Source organism: Vombatus ursinus, unplaced genomic scaffold, assembly GCF_900497805.2.
Source record: "Vombatus ursinus unplaced genomic scaffold, bare-nosed wombat genome assembly UNPS02014863.1, whole genome shotgun sequence".
Classification (NCBI taxonomy): Eukaryota; Metazoa; Chordata; class Mammalia; order Diprotodontia; family Vombatidae; genus Vombatus; species Vombatus ursinus.
Genome location: NW_020954641.1, coordinates 39,206,682 through 39,227,035, shown reverse-complemented (window position 1 = coordinate 39,227,035; position 20,354 = coordinate 39,206,682). Strand labels below are relative to the sequence as shown.

Below are 20,354 nucleotides of genomic sequence, written 5' to 3'. Positions count from 1 at the left end.
GGGGTATGATTTGGGGAGCAGTTTGTTAGTGGAGATAAAAAGGGAATAGGACCAAAGGTATGAGTAGAGGGGTTGTCCTTCGTGAAGAGAAAGGCTACCTCTTCATTAGAGGCTAGAGGGAATGGGGGATTATGTCAAGGGATTTGAGGATGTAGAGTTGGGAAGGAGAGACAAAGTGAATGAAGTCCCCTCCTCAAGAAGATAGAGAGAGAAGATGGTGTGGGAAAGTCACGAGAGAAAAGAGAAGGTTTGAAGCAGCCAGTTTAGAGAATGTGATAGTTAGGGAAGAATAAAAGGATTGCCTTGTGAAAGTAAGGACCTAGCTGAAATTAGATATCAGGCAGCATGTGGATGTGATTTCCTCCATCACCATTCAGCATCATGTCAATAGGATAGGAAGAGGTGGATCATGGGGGAAATTCACGATGGGTTTGGCATGTGATGAACAGCTCTAGAACAAGGGGACAAGGGATTCAAAATTCAAGGATGTAACATTGAACTGGTTAATTATTTGTTCAAGATTGGGAAGGGAGGAAGGTGAAATCAGAGCAGGGATGATGGACTGGGTGAGTGCTAAAGGATGCAGAGATTTGAGGTAACAGTAAGGACAGAAAGTAATTTTAGATGAATGAGGCATGGAGAAACATGGAATGATAAGTAGTTGTGGTTGGATTGTGAAATTTTGGAGCCGTTGATCATAGTTGTACATGATGGTAAGATCAGGGCTATGACCATCCCTGCATGTGGCTGAATTGGAGTGATGTAGGTATGGGAGTTGAGGAAGTTGATGATCTTGGAGTCAGGGTATTTGAAGGAAAATCTATTATGTATGTTAAGGTCTGTTAGTTTAGGGGATGGAAGTTGCAGTGGGAAAGAAAACTGTGAACTGGGTACTAAGTTTGAGAAGGGAAGGGGAAAGACGTACTGGTAGATCTCTGCCACAAAGACTGGGATTGGATGATATTTTCTGCATTGAACACATCTCAAAGGAATAGACATTGTTGAGTGATAGTGCCAAAGGGGCATTCTAAAAGTAGGCAGTAGTGAGTAAAGAGTATTACTATTTCTCCTCTTGGATAAGTGTGTTGGGAGGCATGAAAGAAGATGTATGTACTACTGGAAAGGAAGGTTAAGGATATACTGAAAAAAAAAATTAAAAAAAAAAACAAAAAGGATATACGTCTCTGTCTCCATTAGTGTCAGAATACGGAAAGTATATGAGAGGAAGAATCCTAAGATAAGGGAAGTTTGTTAATGACATGATGGGAATTCCAAAGCAAACAGTGGAAAGAGATAGAGCTGGGCTGGGGCTTGGGAAGGAGAAATGTTGACGTGGGTGGGATTGAGAGACGAAAAAGCTTAGCTTACTAGGGGTTCTGCATCCCTGGTTTTTGAGAGAACTTATTTACTTTCTGAGAGACACAATTGGAGGCAAGAAAAATAACAGCCACATAGTAGAATCTTACCTAAGACAGCATTGTGAACACTTCAGGCTCATGGGCTTAACCTGATTAAGGGGAAGGTGATATAAGCCCATCTGCTGCTCACTAGAAGGGTGTTAGAGGATTGAAAATCCACTTTCCCAGGTGGATTCTGTATTCTATTAAATGTGGGTGTTTTTCATTCTTTTTAATGGTACTGAAATCGATTAAATGCAGAATGTACGAGGAAAGCCAGACTGTAAAGAGCAAATCACATTGGAAAATCGATTACATTTCTGTAGTGAGAACATGGCCCTGGTGATGACCAGGGAATGGCGCCCCTGTTCAGAGCAGCTATGAACTATTTCCTATTCCAAACCCTTCCCTTTAAGATGGAACATCAGAATTGAGGCAGCTGCTGCCTGTGCTGATGGCCCTTCAATTTTGTTTTCTTTACTGAGGCACTCAACAGTTCCTATGGAGTTGGATTATTCCATAGCTAAAAATAAATAAATAAACCGAAGAAAAGTGAGCAAAATGATCCCATGAAAAGCATCTCAAACAGGAAAAACCTGTTGGAGCACGAGCCTTAGGGAAGTGGCAATCATTCCCATAACTTGCTGAGACCCATTCGAGGGGCCTTTCCTCTGGTAAAGAATATGTCTGTGTACAGAGTCTGTTTAGAGGTCATGGCACGAATATGTGAATGGGTAGCTATTGATCATGGCACAGGATAGTGTTTCTCTAAACTGAATATCTGTCAGTCTTTTGTGTAGATTGTGGTGTATACACCCTTTGTCAGAATGGGGCATGTTGTGTAAAACGGATGGTCAAGATCTGTCTTTCCATATGTAGACTGATAGGATTAAAGAGTTGGAAAACTGGGAGCACAGCAGAATTATGTCAGGCAATTGTTGGTTTGAAGTAGATTTCAGGCCTGCATTGCAATGTGCTTGTTTCTGTTCAAGTGGCCACCTCTAGCCCTAGGAATGAGGATACTTAAGTTTATCGAATTTTAAATTCAAAGAGATTTTTTGGTCTAGTTCAATGGATTCTTCAGCCTGGCATTTTTCAGCCCTCCATGATCTAGCTCACATCTACCTTTCCATCATTATTTCATATTATTCCCTTCCACTTACTCTCCTTTCCAGGCAAAATGGCCTACTGGTTATTTCCTGAATACAACATTGCATCTCCTGCCTGGGTCCCTTTGCACTAATGGTCCCCCATATCTGGAATATACTTTCTTCCCATCCATCTGTCATAGGACCCCTTTCTTCCTTCAAAGTACAGCTGAAATGCCACCTTGTCAATCAGTCAGTTAAGTATTTATTACCTCCTCTATGGCTCTCTTTTGAAATTTTCCATAATATATAGTTAGCATTTATATAGCACTTTTAGTTTGCAAAACACTTTACAAATTTACTTCATCCTCAAAATAATCTTGGGAGGTAGGTGCTGTTTTTATCTCCATTTTACAGATGAAGAAATTGAGACAAATACATTGCTTGGGGTCACATAACTTACAAGTGTCTGAAATCACATTTGAACTTGGGTCTTACTGACTCCAGGACCAGTGCTCCATCCATAGTGTCACCTAGCTCACCTTTGTATTTACTTACTAATGTATTTGTCCTATCTTCTCCCTTGACCCCTGTTTTTTGAGGGCCGGGATTATTTTATATTTATCCTTTGTACCTCCAGCACCTAGCACAAAGTGCCTTGTAAGCTATGGCCATTATATATTTGGATTTCATTGAATAAGGTAGCAAAATCTAAAAAAGGTGATATGAGTCAAACAGGTAATAATCGTCAACACTAGGATTCAGACTCAGGTCCTCAAAGTCCAAATCTAGTGCTCCATCCGCTATACTATATGACCTCCTAAATTGAAGTTAGGACAATGAAGTTTTTTTTGTTGTTTTTGTTTTTTGTTTTGTTTTGTTTTGTTTTTTGTAGTTAGGAATTCCTTCAAGTTGCAGTTTTACTTTTCTGCTTGGGAATCTGTCAGACCTGAGGCCTGTCTTCCAACCAGTGTAGCCAACTTAGAAGAGCTAATGGTGGCTAACTGTTCTCTGACTGAAGAGCTAATGGTGGCTGACTGTCTCTAGTTTCTGTTCTCCCCCTCCCCCTTCCAATTGCAAACATCTTGCATAAGCTCTGTGGTAAGAACTTGCATTTAGTGCACTGTTCCTAAGCCAATGCAATTTTTTGCCATATAACGAATGACATTTTGGTGATTGGAGAGAGAGAAGCACTCTAGTGATCTCTAGCATCCCAAATTAGTGATCTGTTCTGCTGCTTTTCCTGCCCTGTTTGTGCATTCGGGCTACCTGGTTGTCTCCATCAGTGGTGTGCTATTTAGTATAACAACACCTCATTTATATAGCATTTTTAGCTTTGCATCACTCTTTTTTTGAAAATAGTTTATATTAGTGAACAAAAAACAGTCAGGGTGAGGGGATGACCTCTTGCCAGACATGTAATGGAGATATCTTCTGGACCTCTGAAGCCCCTTCCAATTCTGAGATTCTGTGTTTCTAAGATAATTTTTTTTGTAATGAAGGAAACATTTGAGGTATGTTGTATGTTATAACTGTGCAAGCTTCAGCAAGTTACCCTCTCCGAGCCTTAATTTCTTTCACTGTAAAGTGAGGATCTAATAGATACTTAAGTACCCTTCCAGGTCTGAAGTCATGATTCTTTCTTGTCTCCTATTACTTCCTTCCCACCCCTGTTTCTCCCCCTCATCCCTACCTCCCCCCACTTTGCCTTTTATTTTGCCCTCACACTTGAGTATTTTTTAGGAAGTGGTAATGCCATTGGATGCTTACTTAGCATCCTTGTCCACCAAGCTCAAAATTTATTACTGAGGCCCCTTTAAAAAACTTTTCATTGAAGGAGGTCAGGTAATAACATCCCTATTTCATGATGGGGAGAGGACAGATACCCAGAGAGATGAAACAGTTTTCCTAATAATACAGAGTAATTCAGGGGGTAGAAAAAAGTCCATTGTATCCTAATTCAGTTGACTCTGCTTACTTCCTGGTTCAAAAAATAACTACTTTTGGGCACACCCATTTGCATGGTATAAGAAAGTATGCTCCTTGCTTGCTTTTTTTTTTAATCCTCAGCACCTAGCATAGTGACTGGCATATCTTACCAATGTGAATAAATAAGCCTCTGTGGCCCTTTGAAATAATATGGTAAATTCCTGGGTATAGAATGTGTCCTCTAAAAGTCCCTAATCTAGACTAACTTTGAGAGACTTAGCTCTTCTCATCAAAGCAAGGATCTAAGACATCGCCAAAAGTTTCATGATGGAAAATGCTATTCACATCCAGAGAAAGAACTATGGAGTTGGAATGCAGATTGAAGCACGCTATTTGGTCTTCTTTATTCTCTTCTGTTTTGTTTGTTTCTTCTTTCTTGTGGTTCTTTCTATTGGTTCTAATTCTTCTTTATAACATGACTAATGTGAAAATATGTTTAATAAGAATATATAGAGAGAGCCTATATCAGATTGCACACTGTCTTGGGGAGAGAGGCAGCGAGGGAGAGAAAATTTAAAACTCAAAATCTTATGGAAGTGACTGTTGAAAACTAAAAATAAATTAGTTAATTAATATCTCTAAAATAAAAATCTAGAGAAGACAGAATAGACCTGCCTCCTTGTCATTGTCATGTTAATCTAGAGTCTGCTGTAAGATTCTTTGTCAACTGTTCTCCTATCCAACCCAATTTTTCTGTACTTTTCAACCTTTAATTTTTGATCAGATCGTTTAGTCTTTTCCCTCAGAAGCTTCTTTAATTTAGGACATTGCCCTAATATATGTTTTATAGCTAACATGTTTTATACATCTAAGAATGGGGGGATAAAGAATTGATGAGGACCTTCCTGGTTTGGGCAGTGCCTCTAACTCAAGAACCTTCTTCTTTTGCTGCATCAGGGATGCCCTTTCTACCTTCCTTCTCCGAAGTGTTTCACCTCTTTTTTGCCTTAAACCAATCCAACAAACTTAATGTGTTCAGAATTCCATGCAGAATGCCAGGGAAATTTGAAGTTTGGATAAGAGATGGCCCCTGCTTTGAACGAGTCCAGTTGGGGAGTAGAGTTGGAGGCAGGTAGGTTGGGGAATGCTCAGTCAACAGGGCACTAAGTAAAGGGTTGGTGATTTTCTTGGTGTGAGAAATCTCCCCACTAACACAGACAACAACCCATTGATTACTTTGTAGAGAACTCTTAAGAGGGTCTGAGGCTCTGAAAACTTGTCATGGTCAAACAGTCATTGTTAGAGGCATGATTTGAAACTAGATCTTCTTGACTCCACGTCTAGCCTACTATGCACTGGTGCCTATGAAGGCACCAGTGCAGGTAGGTGGAATATACAGGATTACATGGAAAGAATCCTAGAGGGTTAATAATAATAATTATGATGATGGTGATGATGACGATAGTGATGATGGTAATAATAGCTAAAATTTATATAGCTTAGGAAGATTCTGAAGATCACCTGTCAGGATAAAATACTAGACATTGAGGTTCTTTCTCAAACTAAACTGCCAAACCTTCAAACTCTGCTTCAGAGAGCGCAACTCTGATGGGCTGGCCATGTTGTTTGAATGCAAAATGTACACTTGCCAAAAAGACTTTTATGGAGAACTCACATAGGACAAGTGTTCACATGGTGGTCAGAAGAAGTGATACAAGGACACTCTCAAGGTCTCTCTTAAGAACTTTGGAATTGATTGTGTGACATGGGAGACACTGGCACAGGACCACTCAGCATGGCGTGCCCTCATCAGAGAAAGTACTGTGCTCTATGAGCAAAGCAGAATTGAGATAGCTCAAGAGAAATGCAAGAAATGCAAACTTAGAGAATCTACCCTAAAGGTTCACATGGACTATTTGTGCCCAACCTGTGATAGAGTATTCCGAGCTCATATTGGTCTGATCAGTCACAGTCGGACACACTGAAACTTGACTCTAGCGTAGTGATATCATTTTGGTCCTCTTGCAAAACGAAGGACAATATAGCACTTACTATTTGCCATTGTACTGAACACTTGAAATATTATCTCATTTGAACCTCAAAACAACCCTGGTAGGTAGGTGCTATTAATATCCGCATTTTACAGATTGGTACTATTATTATCCCTATTATCTGAGGTAAATAGAAGTTAAGCAAGTTACCTGAGGTCAAGCAGCTAATAAGTATCTGAGGCTGGATTTGAACTCGGATTTTCCTGACAACCAGCCTATCCATTGCCCCATCTAGCCACAAATGCTACATGTGGTCTCTGGTGTTCTTATTCCTGTAGGAGTCAAGTCAACAAGTATTTAATAAGCACCTAGTATACTAAGTACTGGGGATACAAAGAAAGGCCAAAAAACCCAGCCCTTCTCTTAATGAGCTTTAATTTTTCTGTAGACTCTAAATGGGTTTGGTCTCTGCCCTCAAAGAACTTATCATCTAGAGGTGGGGAAAAGAAGAAGATTAGATAAGGAAACTGGTAACTCTAATATGCATCAGGAGTTGCACGTGGTACATAGGGCAAGTTAACAATTTATGGATTCAGGAAAAAAAAAATTCTGATAGAGCAACTTGAATACTTTAGGTACTGGTAATGTTGCTAATATGAATACAAAACAAACTCCACCAAACCAGGACTGATGTGTTGTTTTTGTTTTTTGTTTTTTTGTTTTTTGGCTTTGTACCCTAACAGCTACCATAGAATGTTGTATATTGTGGGTGTTTAGTAAACACTTCTTGAATTGAACTTTGCAAGAGTTGCTGTGGCTAGAAAAGTCATCATCTTACAATGCCACACACGGGCACACAACCTCCCCCCTCCCCCCATAATGATCAAAACTTTATCAAACAAATTTCCTTAGTCTCTGAGTCTTGGGTTAAATTGGAGCTGATCTTAACACAGGGAGAACCTTTTCATGTAGAAAAAAAGGGGGTGAACTTATTTGCATTTATAGATTTAGAACTGGAAGAGAACTTAGTTACACATAAGTTATATCTTAGTCCATCTCTTTCATTTTAAAGATGGGGAATCCAAAATTAGAAGATGTTGAGTGACTTATTCAAGTTAGTGAGTGGTAAAGTCAAAATTTGAACCTTGCTTCCCTGCCTCGTCTCTCAGTTCCGTTGCTCTTTCCATTGGACTGTGCTGGATATTAAATAATCAGTCCATGGGAAGATAATTGAAGTTCCTGCAGCATCATGTTAAAGCTGGATCTCTCCTGGGTTGGTAGAAGTCAAAGCCCTGACACCCATGTATTAAGTGAAGGTAGTTGTGTGAGAGGTCAAGAGATTTGAACCTTCTGTGTTAATGATCTGGCCACATCAGAGGCACACATCTCCTTCAGAAAGAACTTTGCCTGAACTTTTGTAGGTCACTGGGCACAGGGCCATAACCATAAGACTTAACTAATGACAGGTGTTCCCCTTTATCCTCTGGAGCTCTTCCTTTCTCATCCTGTTGCAGAAACCTTGGCCACCTTTCTTCAGAAAGAGATGAAATGCTGAGGCTCCAAACTGTGAAAAAGGGAAGAGAAGTGGGAATGGTCAGTTTCTAAGTTGGGAAGGTGTTGAACTGTTATCCTTCATCACAAGTAACTAGCATGAACCTTGTGGAACTTTTATAGCAGCTGATCAAACTACCCAATGTATCAAATGTGGGCACTGTATTAAGGGAAGGAGATAAAGCTGGAGAAAGGTGAACTTTGGGACTTGAAGTTAACCGTTCCTACAGTGCCTTATTGCAAGTCAAATGGAGGAATAATACAAGCCTGATAGATATTTAATGAGAGATTATTTCTGGTGATTATAAGGATACAGAAATTGCAAATAAATCCCTGACCTTTCCTGAGCTTTGGCTCAGTGAAAGAGCTGAGTCACCTGCTTGTGGGGATTAAGTTCAGCTGTTTCCATCTGGAGGGATTGTTCCCGACTTTCTCAGTTATTAGCAGAGACTGTCCATTGGTGGCATTCTCAACCCTTTAAGTTAAGGGGAGCCTACTTTCCTTCCTCAGTTTCAGAGGAGGAGATGAAGCCTTGGCTAGCTGATAAACCCCCATGGTGGAGGCTGGTCCTACTCGTTGAAATTTGTATTTATTACCTTGTTCATACTCACGTCAAATAATAATGTAAAACCTACTAATTAAGTAACAGCAGTCATGTTTAGCAGGAAATCCAAAGAATGACTCTAGAAGCCAAACTCTGTCCCTGGAGTGAGGGAGGTAATAATTTGTAACAGTGACAACCAGTTAACTGGTCAACAGTAACAACAATAATAGACATTTGTATAGCACATTGTAGTTTGCAAATCACTTTACCTGCATGATCCCATTTGAGACTCATAACAACCCTAACAGCTAAGTTCCGTGGGGATTGTGATTTACAAAACTGAAGTTCAAAGAAATAAATTGACTTACCCAAAGCCATGTAACTAGTAAATGTCAGAGGTGGAATTTGAATTCAGGCTTTCCCAACTCTCAGTTCTCTACATGATGGCAGAATTTGGGTTATTGTTTGTTGATTTTGTTTTTGTTTTGGCTTTTCTGTATTCTTAGAGAAAAGAGTCATTTTAGAGATTTTCTGTGTGGGGGGGTAGAGAATGATCCTGATTTCTTAATGGTAATATTTTGTGCCTGCTAGTCTATGGTGGAAAATAGTGTTTAACTAAAAAATTCCCCAGTTTTGTTCTTTTGTGTGTGGGGGTGTTGTTCTTCTCGCCAGCTTAGAATTATCAGGGAAAAATCGTACTTCCCACCACTCTTGAAAGAAATGGTCAGCCATGATGTTGTGTTGACTTTCTAGACTCATTCTTCCTTCAGGAAAGTGGTTTAGTGTTTTTTTCTTCATGGGCCAGTTATGCACCCCTTGGTATTTGTCCTCTGCATTTTTAAGACGTAGCTGGATTCCCAAAAACTTTGCAAGAAGTTTATATTGTAGTGAAGTAGGATGGTGCTTTGCCTTTAAAAGCAGACTTCCCTTAGGGCTCAGGGTGGGCCCATTTGAACCAAGCATCCTCTTGTAAAATAGTTAAGTGGTTTAATGGGCCACCAGTAGCTGAAAAGTGAGGAAAAAAGTTTCTGGACTTTAACTACTTTTACACACACACACACACACACACACACACACACAGTGTGTGTGTGTGTGTGTGTATAGAAATAAAAGCAGCTCTCCTGTGCTGGTCATGCCGTGCACTCTCCTCCTATAAGGAGCAGGCTGCCAGAGTCATACTTACCAGTCTTCGGTGCCCACCCGGATAAACACAGAGATGAGCCGATCAGGAGGTGCAAACACTCCAGCTTTATTCAGAGGCCATCGCAGCAAGGCCAAGCAGGAAAGTCAGAGCAAGAGAGCAGGAGCAAGAGAGAGCGAGCTCCGATCCCTACCATTCCTTAAGTACCTACTTAGCCCCTCCTCCTCAGCCCGCCTACTAGTCATTGATTGTAGGATCAGATACTGGAAGGGGATGTCTGGGTTTAGTGTTGCACCAAGGGAGAGGACGTGACGCAGGAGGCTAGGACCGGATACAGGAAGGAGGCATCTGGGGTTAGTGCATAGACAAAGGGAGAGTATGTGACACAGGAAGTCAGGCCCAGACACCGGGAGGAGGCGTCTGGGGTCAGTGCTACACAAAGGGAAAGTACGTGACCCAGGAAGTCAGGAAGGAGACGTCTGGGGTTGACATTGCACCTAGGGAGGGGACTAGACAAAGGGAACTCGTTCTCTGCCGTCCCACTCCCACGTGGCACAGCCCCCTGCCTCAGGAGCACGTTCTCCGGCTACTTCCTTGTATCCTGTTCCTTCTCCAGCTTATCACAGCTCCACATAGCACTGCCCACTGCCTCAGGAGCGTGAGCTCCGGTTACTTCCTAATATCTTGTTCCTACCCCATCTTGCCACAATCCTCATGTGGCAGTAGCCAACATCAGACAATCCCTCACACTCTCCCACTCAAACTCCAAATATCCCTGTCCTTTGACTAACCTTTGAAGTTTTCTTTTTTCTGAATAAGCCTAAAAGGCTTCAGGTAGACATTGTCACAATTATGAACACTATGGAAAAGTAAGTGCTACAAGTAATTCCCCCCCCCAAAAAAAAAACCAACCAAAAAACAGACCAGAAAACATTTCCCACAGGCTATGTTCTGATAGCTAAGGAAGGAATGAAAATTCACTCCAGCAAGAATTTGGCCTGTGTATTATTACTTTGTTTAAATTAAATTTGAAAAATGGCAGTGCCACAAATTAATTGAGTTTTATATTAGTAAGAATGCCTTAGATTTCATTTTTAGGTTCCAGTCAGAAGCCTTGGGACATCATAATTTGCCCAACATAAATATTTCATTTCTACCAAGAAAAGAACAGACTTGAGTTAGCACCATGCAACATGCCAGAGTACAAAGAAGGATTCCTTGTATTAAAGGTGGCCCAAAGGGAAGAGGAGAAGGTTATTTTCTTTCTCTTTTCAGTCTTCAAGATTAAGTGTCTTTATAATAAGAACACATTTTCCCCCTTTGAGATGAGTGGTTCCTGTGAAAATTCATAATTCTTTTTTTTTTTTTGTTGTTGTTGTTGGACTGTCAGAGTTAACAGAGATTTTCAAGGTTTTTATCTTGGATGGCTCCATGGATCTCCCAAATGTGGCAAGACAGGAAGAAAAAATTAATTTGGGATTAATAGAAGATCAATCTAAATTCTGCTTAGAGTTTATATTTGAAAAAAATGAATTTTTTGCCATGGGACAATGACAAAACAGTGACAAATAACCTTCCTTCTCTTAGACCCTTCTCAGTCTTAATCATAAGCCATTAAATGTCAGCTTTGTCACTGAGAGTGTTTCATGCAGGTCATGATGCTCAGCAATCAGCAGTCAAGTGTGAGCCTATAAAGATCGCTTTGTGTGTTATCCTGAATGGATTTCAGTGGTCATCCACACCTTAGGCCCAATGGTGAATGAATTCCTCATGGGTGACGGTGTCACTATTAATTATTTTCTGAATGACATTGGAGGCTCTGGGAGCAAGATAACAAGAGTTAAAGATCTTTTAGTGTCTGTTCTCTCACCTGGTCCTTTACATCAAGGGATGCCATGGCCTCTTCTTGGTTACCCCCAGGGGTTCAACTGAGGTGTTTCGTGGCTACTTCAATTTCCCTCTGGTGTTTTCTCCCTTTTCTGTCATATGAGTAGAGTTGTCAGCCTTTCTCCTCAATTGGGGATCATGTAGTTTTTTTGTAGCCCTCTAGCTAGGTCTTTTTATTGTTACCTCTCTTTCATTTCTGAATATATCTCTGTCCTACAAGCAAGCCATTCCTTGTAACAAAGACAACCAAAACAAAAACAGGGACTATTTTTTACCTTTCTTTGTATGCCCAGTGCTTTAGCACAGGCCTCTGGCACATAGCACGTGCTTGATAAATCGGTATTGATTGACTGACTGAAAGAGAAAATAAAAGCTTTTGTTTTTGAAGTAAAGAAAGGAGAGAAAATGATTCAACAAACACAGTGAAGTGATGAAGCGTGTCTGACAGTTTATGTTATATTCCACGCCATAACCCCCCCCCCTCTGCAAAGAAGAGCAGGAGTGTTTTCTCAACTCTTCCCTGGAATCCAGTATTCCCTTCTCTCCTTTCCCCTCCTGTCCTCTTCCTTTCCCTTTTCCATTTAAATGGATATCATTTACTGTGGTTTTTCCCCCCAGCATCTTTCAGGTGCCACCTTCCCATGTGTCTCTGACTTCTGCCTATTTAGGATTTCTTATGACATAGTAACATCCCCTTACCTTGATGCATCCTCTTTGGTTTAGCCGTTGTCCAGAGAGTGGGCATCTGCTTTGTTTCTGATTCTTTTTTTTTAACCACAAAAATGGTGTTGCTGTCAATATTTTGGTGTATATTCTGCATTTCTTTGTTTGACCACCTTGACTTACCTACCTAGCAGCATACCATAGATTATTCTTTTTTTAAAAGATCTCTATCAATATCCTTTATTTTTTAAAAAATACTTAAATTTTTTCCCAATTATGTAAAAATAATTAACATTTTTTTGTTTTTTTAAATGTTGAGTTCCAGATTCTCTTCCTTTCTTTATTCCATCACAATCATATACTACAGCTTGTTCAGGCATTCCCTAAGTCATAGGCATCCCTTCAATTTCCAGTTCTTTGCCACCAAAAAGAAAGAGCTGCTATAAATATTTTTGTGTATACAGATCTTTTCCCATTTTAAAAAAAAAATCTCTTTGATATATAGGTCTAGTAGGGGTGTTGCTGAGTCAAAGGGTTTTACAACCTTTGGGCATAATTCCAAATTGCTCTCCAGAATGCTTGGATCAGTTTATAACTCCACCAACAATTCTTTAATGTCCCAATTTTCCCATGTCCCCTCCAACATTTGTCATTTTCTTTTCTGTCATACTAGCCAATCTGATAGGTGTGAGGTGATAATTCAGAGTTTCTCTAATCAATAGTGATTTAGAGCATTTTTGGATTTGACTATAGATAGCTTTGATTACTTCATCTGAAAACTGCCTTTCATACCCTTTGACCATTTATCAATTGGGAAATGACTCATATTCTTATAAATTTGACTCAGTTCTCTCTATATTTAAGAAATGAGGCCTTTAGCAGAGAAACTTGCTATAAAAATTCTTTTTTGCAGTTATGATTACTAACTGTATTTTGCTCTGTTCTATTTTCCTTCTATTTATTCTACTGTCTTTTCACTGTTTTATTTCTGATCATTACCTCCCTCAATCTCCCCTCTCATCTCCTTCTTCTTCTTATTTCCCTATAGGGTAAGATAGATTTCTATATCCATCTTTGTGCCAATTCCAATGAGAATAAGGTTCAAACGTTGTCTGCCACCCCTGCAGCCCCATCAGTATCTTCCCTTTCACTGTAAAAGCTCTTAAACGATTCTTTTATGTAAGATAATTTACTCCATTCTATCTCTCCCTTCCCCCTTCTGCCAGTGCATCCCTCTTTCTCACCCCTTAATTTTATTTTTCTAGATATCATCTCATCGTGGCCAATTTGCATCCATACCCTCTTGTCTATGTATACTCCTTCTAATTGTCCTTACAAAGATAAAGTTCCTAGGAATTATGAGTGGCATCTTCCCATATAGGAATGTAAAAAGTTTAACCTTATTGAATTCCTTATGGTTTCTCTCTCTTGTTTACCTGTTTGTGCTTCTCTTGAGTCTTGTATTTGAAAGTCATATTTTCCATTTAGCTCTGGTCTTTTCATCTGGAATGCTTAAAAGTCCTTAGCTCATTAAATGCACATTTTTCCTTTGAAAGATTGTGCTCAGTTTTGCTTGGTAGGTAATTCTCAGTTATAATCCTAGTGCCTTTGCCCTCTGGAATATTATATTCCAAGCACTCTAGTCCTTTAATGTAGAAGCTGCTAAATCTTGTATTATCTTAACTGTGGCTCCATGACACTTGAATTTTTTTTTTTTCCTGGCTGATTATAGTATTTTCTCCTTGACCTGGGAACTCTGGAATTTGGTCATAATATTCCTGGGAGTTTTCATTTTGGGATCTCTTTCAAGAAGTGATCAGTGGATTCTTTCCATTTCTATTTTACCCTCTAGTTCTAGGATATCAGGGCAGTTTTCCTCAATAAATTCTTGAAAGATGTTGTCCAGGCTCTTTTTCAGGTAATCCAATAATTCTTAAATAATCTCTCTGGGGTCTGTTTTCCAGGTCAGTTCCAATGAGATATTTCACATTTTCTTCTATTTTTTTCATTCTTTTACTTTTGTTTTATTGTTTATTGATGTCTCATGGAGTCTTTAGTTTCCATTTTCCCAATTTAAGAAATTATTTTCTTCAGTGAGCTTTCTTTTCCATTTAGCCAATTCTATTTTTAAAGGAGTTGAGTTCTCTTTTGTGGATTTTTGTGCCTTTTTTACTATTTGGCCTATTCTGTTTCTTAAAGTACTATTTTCTTCATTTTTTTTGTGCCTCCTATACCAAGCTGTTGACTCTCTTTTCATGATTTTCTTGTATCAGTCTAATTTTTTTACCCCAATTTTTCCTCTACCTTTCTTATTTGATTTTAAAAATCCCTTTTGAGCTCTTCCAGGAATTTTTTGTTTTTTGTCTGAGACCAATTCACATATTTCTTTGAGGCTTTGGATGTAGCGGTTTTGAATTCATTGTCTTCTTCTGAGTTTGTTTTGATCTTCCCTGTCACCATAGTAATTTTCTATGGTCAGGTTCTTCTTTTGGTGTTTGCTTATTTTTCTAACCTATTTATTGACTTTTAACATAATGTTAAAGTTGGGCTCTGCTCCCAAGATGGAGGGGCCACTGTCCCAACCTTCAGGGGCTTTTTTTGGTGCAGCTGTTTTCAGAACTAGTTTTGAAGGTCTGTAAGTTTTCAGTTCTTCCAAGTTGGTATGATCTTAGGAGAGGTGTGGTCACTGCACTCCTGGCACGTGCTCTGGTATGTGAGTGACCAGCAGTACTTTTTTTCACCCTGGAATGTTGATCAAGACACTGCTGTAGCTTCAGTAGCTCCTGAGGCCTGCTGCTGGCTTGTTGGGTGCGTGGTCTGTGCTAGACTTACCTTCCCTGCAGACCCTCTATGTTTTATTGGTGTGGAAAATTGTTTCAGTCTATGCTTTTGTTGGTTCTACCACTCTAGAATTCATTTTGAAGCATTATTTTAAAGTTGTTTGGAGGACAATTTGGGAACGCTCAAATGAGCCCTTACCTTTACCCTGCCATCTTGGCTCCACCCCAGTAGCCTTTGTTTTTAACATCACCTAGATGTCCCCCTTTATCTCCCCCCCTCCCCTCTCCCAAAGAGCCATACCTTATAACAAAGAATTTCACCACGGATTTTTAATAAATAATACTGAATTATTGAAAGTGAGTAAAAGGGAGCTCCCAAGTTGAAAGCATTTTTGATGAGCACCGAATTACTTCCCATCTCTTTATTGGAAAGGTAAGTATATTTTCTTTTTGAATAGTTAGTAAACCAGCATTTATTAAGCACCAACTATGTGCCAGACACTGGGCTAAGCCCTGGAAATAAATACAAAGAAAGGCAAAAAGCAGTCCTAGCTCTCCAGGAGCCTACAAACTGATGGGAAACAAGCAGAAATTTCACCATGATGTTGGTTCCAGTGGTTGCTCTAAAAAAAAAATCTCCCTCCTTTCTTTTTCAGCTGCACAGTTGGACACCATTGGCTTCAGCATAATCAGGAAGTGCATCCATGCTGTGGAAACCAGAGGTAAAGGAGCTCAACAGATGGCATTGTTCTCCATGAAGGTTGCACAGCCGTTTGTAGCATATTATCTACTGCCTGCTGCTTCCCAATTTTAAGTGATTTCATTAACTGCCAGAATACCACAATCAATGGGTATATCACGGGGTCTCAGAGTCCACCTAGTCCAACGCTGCCAGAACTTGCCCCACATTCCTCTCTTCTTCAACCCAAAAGGGGTCATCCAGCTTTGGCTTGAGCACTTCCACATCATGTAACCCATTACTTCCCAAGGCAAGCCCATTCCATTCTGGGACACCTATAATTGTTAAGAAGTTCATTGCAACACCATTTGCCATCACTTCTGAATGCTCTTAAAATGTGACACCCAGGGCAGCTATGTGGTGTAGTGGATAGAACACTGGCCCTGGAGTCAAGAGGACCTGGGTTCAAATCCAGCTTCAGACACATAGCATTCACTAGCTGTGTGACTCTGGGCAAATCACTTAACCCCAATTGCCTCACATTAAAAAACAAAAACAAATAAAGTGTGACACCCAGACCTGAACACAACAATACTGCAGGTATAGCCTGACCATGGTAGGGGACCACCACCATCACTCATAAGAGCAGGTTCTTTACAAATCAGTCAATCAGTAAACATTTATTAAGCACCTACTATATGTCACCATGCTAATTAAGAACTGGGGATACAAAAACAGGACCCCTTCTCAGAATGATATCTTTTACAACATAAAATTCATAGAGTTTAATCAATTATAGAGAAATCAATTATTCAAACACAGCTATGAAAATACTAGTAGAAGTTCATAGAAGAGACCCAATGTACATGATATTGGAGGAGAGAGATCGGAGAATGAAGTAATCCAGTGTGCCTCATTCCCTGGCCTTTCTGAACACATCATCTTCTCCATGGGTTCTAGTCAAAATTATCATTAACCTGTAAGATCTGGTCCTCTCTGCATTTTGTTCTAGAATATCAGTAACAGAGGCCATTAAACAGTTCTTAGATTATTAGACTGGCTTTGAATGAGTGATTGAGTGTCTAGTTATTCACTCCTCGGTATACCATTTTTCATTGCTCTGTCTTATACATCCCAAATGAGAGTTAGTTGATAGCACAATGTTGCCAAGGGAGAGGTAGGATTTGCACTTCAGTCCTCTAACTTCATAACATACTACTTCCATAGATAGTTATGTGGTTTGTCCTTTGCTCTCGAAGAGGACCATGATATCAGGAAGATGATGCCATAACTTGTAGGTGAATAGGTTTTAAGTGAGAGAGGGCTGTGCAAAGTGGCCATAGATAGGAGTGAAAGAAAGAGGAAAGATTGATTTTGAAATTTTGAAGGAAAAAAATGATTTTTATTATGTGCTACAAGTGCTTAGAATATAAATAAAAGCCAAAAAAAAGACAGTCTCCACCTTCAGTGAGTGTAATTACATTCTAATGAGGGAAGATAGCACATTATAGGAAACTAGAAAACAAGGAATGGGGAAAGGTATATATCTATGTGCACAGTTTCAATATAATCTGACTTGGGTAAGAAGTGAGCAAGGTTGGTGAACTTCTTTAAACAGTGGTTCTTGGCCAAAATCCACCAATTAAAGAAAGGGGGCATTAGAGGTGGAAACATTTCCAGGATAAGGAGACCACTAGGATGGAGGTGGAAAAGTCTGGAGATTCTGAAGCAGAGTCAGGAGATAAGGAGTTGGGCTATTCAGTATTACCCTTATTATTACTCTTACATGGTAATTCATTACCCAAAATATTTGACAAAATTTTAGGAATAATAGTTATAGCAGTAAGAAGAGAAAAATTAAGGAAATGAACATTGGCAAAGATGAGCACAAAATAATCTCTTTTACCAAATGACATGATGACATATTAATTCAAGATCTTCCACTGAAAAATTAAAGAAAGAAATAATTAATCCTTACTTGTTAAGATAAACCCAGGGGAAAAAAACATTTTTATACATTACTAATAGAAATAAGGAGAAATATTTGGAAAAAGAAATACTATTTATAATGTAAAATTATATAAAACAGTTGGAGAGTTAACCTACCAAGATATCATAAAGATATCATAAAGCCTTTGTAAAAACTACCAACTCTGAAACAGTTTTGAGAGAATTACTATATAATTTGAGCCAATATTCTTATTAATTGATTGTCTCAGAAGGTATAGCCCTACAGTGTCACAGAATTCAGTGGCTATCCCCCTTTCTGTGACTTTAGGTGAGTCACTCATTGTGTTTAAGCTTTGAATGGGTTAGACTCTAAGACTTTTAGTAGCTGCAGATCACCTCATTTTACCTATATATTCTAGGTACCCATACTTTAGATAGTCATATTTCTCTGTAAATTATTGATTAAGAATTCAGCAAATTCATGTCCAATACTTGCATGTTCCAAGACCCTGCCTTGTTTGGCCATAACATATTTTCCAGTGGCTCTAGCATAATAATTTGTTGCTATGAAGTATCTCATAGATAAATAGTAGGTAGGTAGAGAGATAGAGAAATAGATAAGATAGGTAGAAAAGACAGATAAATAAGATGGAGCAGAGAGTACAAAGACACCATGAGCTCTTGATTCAAAATATCCTTCTATATAAAATAGGATTGTGACTATTTTTTTCACCATGTTGTAAAGATCCGTTTCTCCAGATTTATGGAGATATAAATGAATAAAAAAGGGTCAACATTTGTTGGATCATTTAGGTGACCGTTTTACAATGAGCTTCCAAAAGGGGAAATATGATAAAACGTATTGAAATCCTTTCAATAGAAATGTGGGCAGCCTCCAGGTTTGCGATGTTGAATGTACTATCAGAAGATAATAGTATTTTTCCTTTCTAAAACTGTTGTTGCTTAGTGAATATTTAGAGTTGAGAGACATTTTTATTTTTCAATTTGTTTTGCTTAACTTGTTTTTCTCCTTCAAGGGAGAGTTCAATTGGAAGGGGATTGTATTTGTCTGTGGTTAAAAAAACAAAACAAAACAAAACCAACAACAAAAAACCTAAAGGCATCAATCAATAACAAAATAAAATAAACCCCAAAGACCAACTAGTTCTTTCCTGGTATTGAATAAAGAGGAAGGTGATATTATCATCTGTCTTAAAAAAACTTTTATACAGGCAAACATTTGTATAACAAAAGAGCAGGCTGGGGGGGCAGGTAGGTGGTGCAGTGAATAGAGCACCGCCCCGGATTCAGGAGGAACTGAGTTCAAATCCGGCCCCAGACACATAACACTTACTAGCTGTGTGACTCTGGGCAAGTCACTTAACCCCATTGCCTAGCTAAAAAAAACCAAAACAAAACAAAACAAAAGAGTAGACTTCCTAACTGCTTAGCTATGTTCTTAATAAGTTCTTTCTTTAACTACCAACTATATGTGCTTTGGCCACCATTTGTAAAACTGAGAGTGTCGTCACCATTAAGTATTTCATACTCTGGTATTGGAGAATAGCATCATAAAAATCCAAAGTGTACCTCTTTGTTACTTATCTCTGTTGTTGGCTACACACACACACGCATATATTTATTTCTAATATACGCATAAGGATATGCATATACACCCATATATTTATATAAATAATACACATGTATTATTGCCATTATTACTGACATCTTTCAGCCTGTCCAGATGCTGCCTCTGGCAGGGGAGGTTGGAGATCTTTCCCCTCTGATTACCAGACTAACACCAGGGTTATAGTGTGTAGTCCACCCATGAAATTCTAGACAGCTGTACCAAATCCCGTCCATCCCTTCCCCAGCAGCATGGCTGAGTGACAAGATACTTTAATTAGAGCAGTTATTAGGAAGGCTGAGGAAATGAAAGAAATGCATTAGGTTGCATTAGCCTTATTTGTGCATTGATGGTCCTCTAATTAAATCAGAGTCTTTTTCTTTTCCCAGGGATCAATGAGCAAGGACTCTACAGAATTGTTGGCGTCAACTCCAGAGTCCAGAAGTTGCTGAGTGTTTTGATGGGTGAGTGCCATAGCCGCTGGCTCTGAGCGAAAGTGGCTGGTAGGGTTGTTTTGGAAAAGTATGGGGAGGAGAGGGAAGGAGGGGAAGTACCCACCCCTTTTGGATGAAATATTTATTGATTGGAAATCAGGACCTGGAGGGATGTAAGCAAAAAAAAGAAAAAAGAAAATGGTGTCAGGTTCCTATCTCACCCTGGCTCTCCCCTTGATAGCTGAAGAGGACTTTGGCTATGAATATCTCTGGTTATTCCCAGCTGGCCTTGCCATAATTTCTATTACAGACTTTAAAAACATGCCAGAGCTTGGATTCCTTTTTCTCTCCCACGTTAGAGCCTGGGGACATAGACCAGGAGTACCACACCCTTTCTGGTGGAAGACAGCTGCCTTTGGCCTCTTGCCTTGCTATGGGATCCATATCCCATTTGGCCCCTCCCTACTTTGTCTTTAATAGTCTGTGACTCTTGCTATCTATGAAGTGGGTCAGGTATTTATTGATTACACAATCTGGTGCCTCAGGAAGGGGATCAGTGCAATAAATTAATCAACAAGCATTTATTAAGTGCCTGCAGTGTGCCAAGAACTGCGCTCAATGTTGGAGATACAGAGCCAAAATGAATCAGTCCTCGTCCTCAAGGAACTTTTCTTTTATATTGGAAAACAACAG

At 39.4% G+C, this 20,354-nt stretch overlaps 1 protein-coding gene across 1 annotated transcript in view; it reads left to right on the top strand.

Annotated features, from left to right (window-relative positions):
- The window catches only part of ARHGAP26 (Rho GTPase activating protein 26), a 516,697-nt gene that overhangs the window by 289,162 nt on the left and 207,181 nt on the right, over positions 1-20,354 (top strand). Inside the window, exons 13-14 of the mRNA XM_027841739.1 lie at positions 15,628-15,693; positions 19,617-19,691. Of these exons, the coding sequence (XP_027697540.1) occupies positions 15,628-15,693; positions 19,617-19,691 (141 nt within the window). The remainder of the gene's footprint in view (positions 1-15,627; positions 15,694-19,616; positions 19,692-20,354) is intronic.